The sequence below is a fragment of the Seriola lalandi genome, unplaced genomic scaffold (genome assembly GCF_002814215.2).
Source record: "Seriola lalandi dorsalis isolate HSWRI2012SDOR001 ecotype SW California unplaced genomic scaffold, Sedor1 jcf7180002053628, whole genome shotgun sequence".
NCBI classification, from domain to species: Eukaryota; Metazoa; Chordata; class Actinopteri; order Carangiformes; family Carangidae; genus Seriola; species Seriola lalandi.
This window is the reverse complement of record NW_019524181.1, coordinates 33,548-39,906: the sequence shown is the minus strand read 5'-3', so window position 1 is coordinate 39,906 and position 6,359 is coordinate 33,548. Positions and strand designations below refer to the sequence as shown.

Here is a 6,359-nt window from a genome sequence, read left to right as displayed (position 1 = left end):
TCTCCAGCTCTGTCTCGGTTTACTTGTGGCAACACACACACACACACACACACACACACACACACACACACACACACACACACACACACAACATTTCTCAGAGACAGTGTTGGCTCGTAACACATCAAATGAAAGATTACATAACTGCTGTGTGAGCGGAGTGTGTAAGAGTGTGTAAGAGAGAGAGAGTGTGTGTGTGTGTGTGTGTGCGCGCACCAGTGGATGAATTATGTAAAGGGAGGTTTGACTACTCTCTCTCTCTCCTCACTTGACTGTAGAAATGGAGGAATGACTGAACAGACTTCAAAATCTTTGGATCTCAAATGTTATCAATTAATTCATTTCACAGTTCTCCGCATTGTTTCTAAGAAACGCGTCCATCTTGACCAATCACTGTCCGTTTCAACATAAAATAACTCAGTGACGACCCACAACACCTTGGTAAAATTAAATAACACATCAGGGTCTAACATTTATTTTTTCAGGAAGTGCCTGACAGCCTGAATTCTGGGCAGAAACAACCCCATGAGCAAGAGGCTACAGCCATGCTAGCATCTATATGTCTGTGAGACTGAACATAGCCACAGCAGTGCGTTGAGCTCAATGCTAACATCAGCATGCTAACATGCAGATGTTTGGCATCACTAGCATCTGCTAGTTAGCGTTAAACATGAAGCACAGCTGAGGCTGATGGGAATGTCTTTGTTTGGCAGGTGTTTGGTCAGAAACTGCAGAACTGGATAATTTTAGATATTCACCAAAGATGTTGGAATTTATTCTGAGGGAGACATGGATCCATGAACCAGGTTTCATGGCTCTTCATCCAATATTTGTCACAACATTTCCCTCAGACCTACACGTTAACCTCATGGTGGCGCTAGAACATGTAAAGATTTGCCTGATATCTGAATCAAATTTAAATTGAATCCATTAGTTTTTAGTGAGGAAATCCTTGAATGTTTCCCACTCCGAGCTGCAGTGACGGGACAACAACACAAAGAGTGAGGACTGTATAACAACATGGCGATCCATTTATGATTACAGACCTCTGCAGAACCACTGCTTTAAGGGATCATAAATTAAACAGATGGGAATCACCAAATAAAAACCTAAAAACTGGATTTATGATATAAATAAAGAGGCAGGAACAAAAACCACAATCAGTAAAAGTTGTTAAGTTCCTGGTTTTGTTCGTCAGCTCCATCTTAGTGGCAGAGAAACTGACAAACTGGAAGTTTTTCTTTCATGAATGAATGAAGTTAATGTTTATGTATCTGAAGAACTGTAAACTCGGCTCCTCACCTGCTGCTTCTTGAGCAGGATGTTCACAGAGGTCAGGTCTTTGCCGTAGTCGTCGGACTGCAGCTGTCCGTCCATGCCGGCCAGCCACTTGTCCAGGTCGGCGCAGCTCTGGGTGAACAGCTCGGCCTTGTTGGCGTCAAACAGACACTTGGCCTTGGTCTGCGTGGTCGACTCCAGGTCCTCCCACATGGTCTTCAGGGACGCCAGCTTCTCTTTAACCATGGCCTCCGTCTCTGGCTTCTCTGCCATCAGCGTCTGCCCATCCTGAAGGAGAGGAGAGGTTTGTTTTCAATGCTCTGAAAGCTTCTTCACGATGTGTCTGACAGACAGTCGCCACCACACAACACCTCCCCCCCCCTACCTTGTCGATTTTGTCCAGCCACTCCTTGTTGGACTGCAGCTCGGCCATGAAGGCCTGGTGTTTGAGCCACTTGCTGTGGAGGTTTCTGGCCTCGTCGTACGACATGTCCTGGGCCGTCAGCATCTTCTCGTTGATCCACAGGGACAGCTGCAGAAAAAGCAGTAAATTACCTGATCTTCTAAACACAAACACCAGTTCTCGTTTGATAAAGGCCTAGAATATGAATGATCTATAGTTCACCTCCTGGCAGTCCTGCAGGAACTTCTGCAGGTCTCTGTTGTCCTTCAGCCTCATCAGCAGGTCACTGGCAGCAGCTCGGTTCTTCTTGTGTCTGTAGAACAAAAATCAACATGTTTAGGAAATGGATCTACACCCAGGTTCACCTGCAGGTTCAGGACATTTTATACCAGATATAATAAAAAACTCCTTCTAACAGCTGAGCTGGAGCAGGCAGGGGCAGAACGCCTTGCTCGAGGGCTGCTGGGAGGTTATTGATGAAGGGCAGGAGAGTGTTAATGTTTTAGTTCAGTTCATGGACTCAACTATTACAGTCTGTTTCTATAACTATAGCCTTTAAATCTGCCGTCACCAGTAACGTGTCAGTGATGCATTAAACATCAGACAAGTTATGATCAAGCTTCAGTCAGTGTTTAGTTACTTGATGAAAGAGTTAATTAATTAAAATGATCATTGATTCATTTTCTTAAAATAACTCTAAAAAATAACTTTGGTACAAATCAACTTCTCTATCCGAACCATCAGTATCTGACCTTTGGTCGATGGAGTCCACCTTCTCCTGGATGCGCTCGGCGTTGATGTTGCCGTCAGCGACCAGGCGGCGCCCTGTGTCCACCACGCCGCTGATCTTCTCCTCGTTGGCGTCCATGGTGGTCATGAAGTCCTCCTGCTTCTTGATGGCGGCCTCGGCCGCCTCCAGAGTGGTGGGCATCTCGGTGTGAGCCAGGACGTACTCCTGACAGGGAAACACAGCGGAGACGTTAGAGGCAGAAGTTCAACCACACGATGAACATCCGGACCGGCAGGATGCAGTTTGAGAGAGTTTGTTGTAATTTGTTGTTTAATTTTTCTGTAGAATATGTGTCCTGTTAATCAGTGAAGAACTCTTCTTTTGTTTTCATCAGATAATAATGAATTGAAACGCACAGAAAGTCATTTTAAACTCTATTAACATGTTGCTGTAATGAAGTCGTTCCACCACTTGGTGGCAGCCTTTCACCTTCAGAGAGACTCGGTCCTGGAGGATGAAGGACTGAATTATGATAACTGTGTGTGTCCATCACAAGCTCGCTGAGCCCAGTGGGATGTCTTCAAACATTTTGTTTTGTCTGAGCAACATTTCAAATCAATTCACTATTTCACAAGACAAAGACAATCACTCATTAATCATCAATTGTTTGTGCTCCTGTACACATTCAGCTGGGTTTGGATCCTCTCCCAGCATGCACTGGGTGAAAGGTGCACTCTTAGACAGAGAGTGTGTGAGTGTGTGTGTGTGTGTGTGTGTGTGTGTGTGTGTGTGTGTGTGTGTGTGTGTGTGTGTGTGATCTGGTCTGACCCACATGATCCTGGGCTGGACAAACGCCCGGTCAGAGATTTATCAGTGACCGTCTGAGTTTCATGTGTTCACCACATCATCAATGAAGGAACTCTTCACATCACATGACAACAAACGCGTAAAATCCAAACTCACACTCGACACCGTCTCTACTGCAGGAACAAAGTCTGACAAGAGGCGAGAGCAGTTTTCAAATGGCCTTATTTCAAAAACATATCAGTGGCAGCAGGAAAATAAACCCGAGATGATTTACCTGCTGCGTCGTTAACAGACTAGACACCCGTCTGGGTTTAGTTTAGACGTAGTCATTTTACATTTTTATTTCCACACAGAAGATTCATCATATAAATCAAGGAGCGCAGGTGTGATGAGATGGCAGCTTTACCTGGTTGTTGAGGAAGGCCTCGGCCTGCTTGGTGTCCCTGAGGAACATCTGGTAAGCGTGGGACTGGGACAGCAGGTTCTGTCGGTTCTCCCACATCTTGTGCAGCTCGTTCCAGCCGGTGTCGAGCGCCTGCAGCCGCTGCCGCAGGAACATGTACTGGGCGTCCGTCTGACCCTGCGTCACCATCTCGCCCATGTCCCGCATCTTCTGGTAGTCCTCCTCGTAGTTGCGGATCTCGTTCTTGATGCCCTCGTGCTGGGCCAGCAGCTTCTCGGCCTCGGCCAGCGTGTTGGGCATGTCCTCGGAGGCGATGGCCGTCTGCGTGCGCGACAGCCACGACTGGAAGTCGTCCAGGTCTCGCAGGAACTGCTGCAGCTTGCTGGCCTCGCCGAGGGACTCCTCCCGGTTCTTCATGGTGTCCTGTAAACAGAGGAGGAGTTTGTTTTAATGCGTTAAGCCCCTGGTTGGAAGACGCTCCTGATGTCATACTGTGTCAGATATCCTCGTACCTTCATCTCGTCCCAGACGCTGGTGATCTCAGCCAGACGTCCCTTGATGGCCTCAGACTGCTCCGTGTGCTCGGAGGACAGGCGGTCCGCCTCTTTCCCCAGGTCGCCCAGCTTGTCTTCGATGGCGGCCAGGTCGCGCTCCATCCCAGTCAGCTTCCTCTGCAGAGCCATGACGCCGGCCAGGTCGTTCCCCAGCTCCTGGGTGGACTCGATCACCTGGAGGACGGAGAGCGAGCGAGTTAGACATCAGTCACTGTGGCAGGTCAAAGTTCAGAATGGTTCTGCTCTGTGGGTACCTTGGTCTTCTCTTTGATCCAGGACTTGGTCTCGTTGCACTCCAGGTGGTAGTTCTGGACGCCCAGAGCCGAGTTCAGACTGTCCTTCTTCTGGTCCACCAGGTCTCTGAACTGACTCCACCTGGACGGGACAGGGACGCCATCAGCAACAACATCAACTAATACTGAAACAGACCAGGTGACGGCCAGGTGGGGCCGCTGCTCAATCACAGGTCAGTTTCCTGTTTAACTGGTTTATCTACCTGATAACTCTTTGATTTACCTGTTGTATACCTGTTGTATCTTGGTCAGCCTGGTTTGTTTCCAGTTCGTCTAAAAGTTAATTCCTTTTTTAATCCCACACAGTTTGTCCCAGTTAGATTACCTGGTGTTCAGTTTGTCCTGCTGAGCTTTAATCTCCTTCTCACTGGGATGTCCACTGTGGATCAGTTGCCTGGCAACCTGGTTCACCACAGCGACCCGTGACGCCTGGTTGTTCATCTCCGGCTCCAGACTCTCGAACCTGGACAGAGATGGAGAAAGTTAGAAACCATCATGAATTACGACTGTTTAAAGAGCACGGCGCTGATTTACCAAAGAAACAAACCAGAACCAGAAACATCATCTTCTTTACTCCAAACACTGTTTTATATAAAGACTGTTGAGACTCCTCACCGGTGCTGGACCACTTCCAGGTCCTCCAGTTTCTCGGGGATCTCCATGCTGTTGAGCCACTGCTCCTTCTCGTCGATCCACACCTCGCAGGCCCTGGCTTCGCTCAGTATCTTGTAGAGCGCCAGAGCGTCCTGCAGCGCCTGCTTCCTGAGACGCGTCAGCTCCGCCACCTCCTTGTAGCGCTCCTCGATGCCCGCCAGCCGGCTCTGAACCTGCGAACACACCACCGACAACAACAGGAGGCCGTCAGCGAGGGTAGAACCTCGTGGACATGACTCAAAGTATCGGTAAACTCTGGTGTTTGTGGCGTCCGTCAGAGTCTCACCTCCTCAGAGTTGGCCTTCTCGGGCGGCAGCGTGCGGGACTGTTCGTGCAGAGCCTCGATGACGGGCCGGTAGCTGCCGATCTCCTCGGCGACGTCCTTGTGCTTCTTCACCAGAGCCTGAGTGGAGAACTCGTCGTGGCCGACGTCGACGCTGGAGACGATCCGCAGCACGTCCAGCATCCATGTGTCGATGTCATCGGCGTCAGCCTGAGGCAGAAAGACAAGTTTTATACAATCAATCACATGATGACAATAAAAAAAGTTGTCTCTCTTCTTCAGGTGTCAGCATTTATTCTGCAGACCAGAATAATGTTTGGTTCTTATCTTTTCCTTTGAGCAGCGTCTTACAGATGTCTCACCAGAATAAAATTCTTAATATCTTTTCAGGAAACAGCAGTAAATATTTCTGTCTTTCTGGCTGCTGCATTAGTAGGAAGAACTGAATCGTACAAGGAGGAAAAGAAAGTGTAGATTCAACAATTTCAGTCATTTTCTATGAGAAATTCTGAAAACATGTTAAAGAGTTTTCACCTGGAACTGGTGCTGGTTGCAGGCCTCCTGCAAACGAGCTTTACGGACGGCAGAGAGACGCTCCAGAGCCGCCCACTGCTCCTACAGCGCAGAGGGGAGGGGGGAGGAAGAGGGGGGAGGAAGAGAGGTTTTAGATTCTGGATGTTCGAGGAAACATTTTCATGCAAATTCACTTTTTCTTCAGTCCTGAGGTTTTTCTCTGTTCCAACCACAGAAATGTTACAGAGGTAAAATCGAACAGAGGAAGGAGGCAGGAACTTTTTTTAGGATGTAAACAGCCGTAGCCTTGGTTGTATTAATTGAAACTGGACAAACAGCAGCTGTAAAGACTGAATCAAGAGGCTTAAATACTTTTTAAAGCCTCAAAGTTACAGAGAAGAAACAGATTTGCAGTTGAAAGTCTTGGTGAAGGTGGAGGTG

The 6,359-nt window shown here is 48.2% G+C and overlaps 1 protein-coding gene across 1 annotated transcript in view; it reads right to left on the bottom strand.

Annotated features, from left to right (window-relative positions):
• Nucleotides 1–1,266: 1,266 nt before the first annotated feature.
• The window catches only part of LOC111651434 (spectrin beta chain, non-erythrocytic 1-like), a 38,634-nt gene continuing 33,541 nt past the window's right edge, over nucleotides 1,267–6,359 (bottom strand). Inside the window, exons 16-26 of the mRNA XM_023401377.2 lie at nucleotides 5,940–6,020; nucleotides 5,409–5,615; nucleotides 5,084–5,295; nucleotides 4,794–4,931; nucleotides 4,430–4,550; nucleotides 4,134–4,349; nucleotides 3,625–4,044; nucleotides 2,434–2,636; nucleotides 1,904–1,994; nucleotides 1,664–1,810; nucleotides 1,267–1,566 (exon numbers count right to left, since the gene is read on the bottom strand). Coding sequence (XP_023257145.2) covers nucleotides 1,267–1,566; nucleotides 1,664–1,810; nucleotides 1,904–1,994; nucleotides 2,434–2,636; nucleotides 3,625–4,044; nucleotides 4,134–4,349; nucleotides 4,430–4,550; nucleotides 4,794–4,931; nucleotides 5,084–5,295; nucleotides 5,409–5,615; nucleotides 5,940–6,020 — 2,136 coding nt within the window. The remainder of the gene's footprint in view (nucleotides 1,567–1,663; nucleotides 1,811–1,903; nucleotides 1,995–2,433; nucleotides 2,637–3,624; nucleotides 4,045–4,133; nucleotides 4,350–4,429; nucleotides 4,551–4,793; nucleotides 4,932–5,083; nucleotides 5,296–5,408; nucleotides 5,616–5,939; nucleotides 6,021–6,359) is intronic.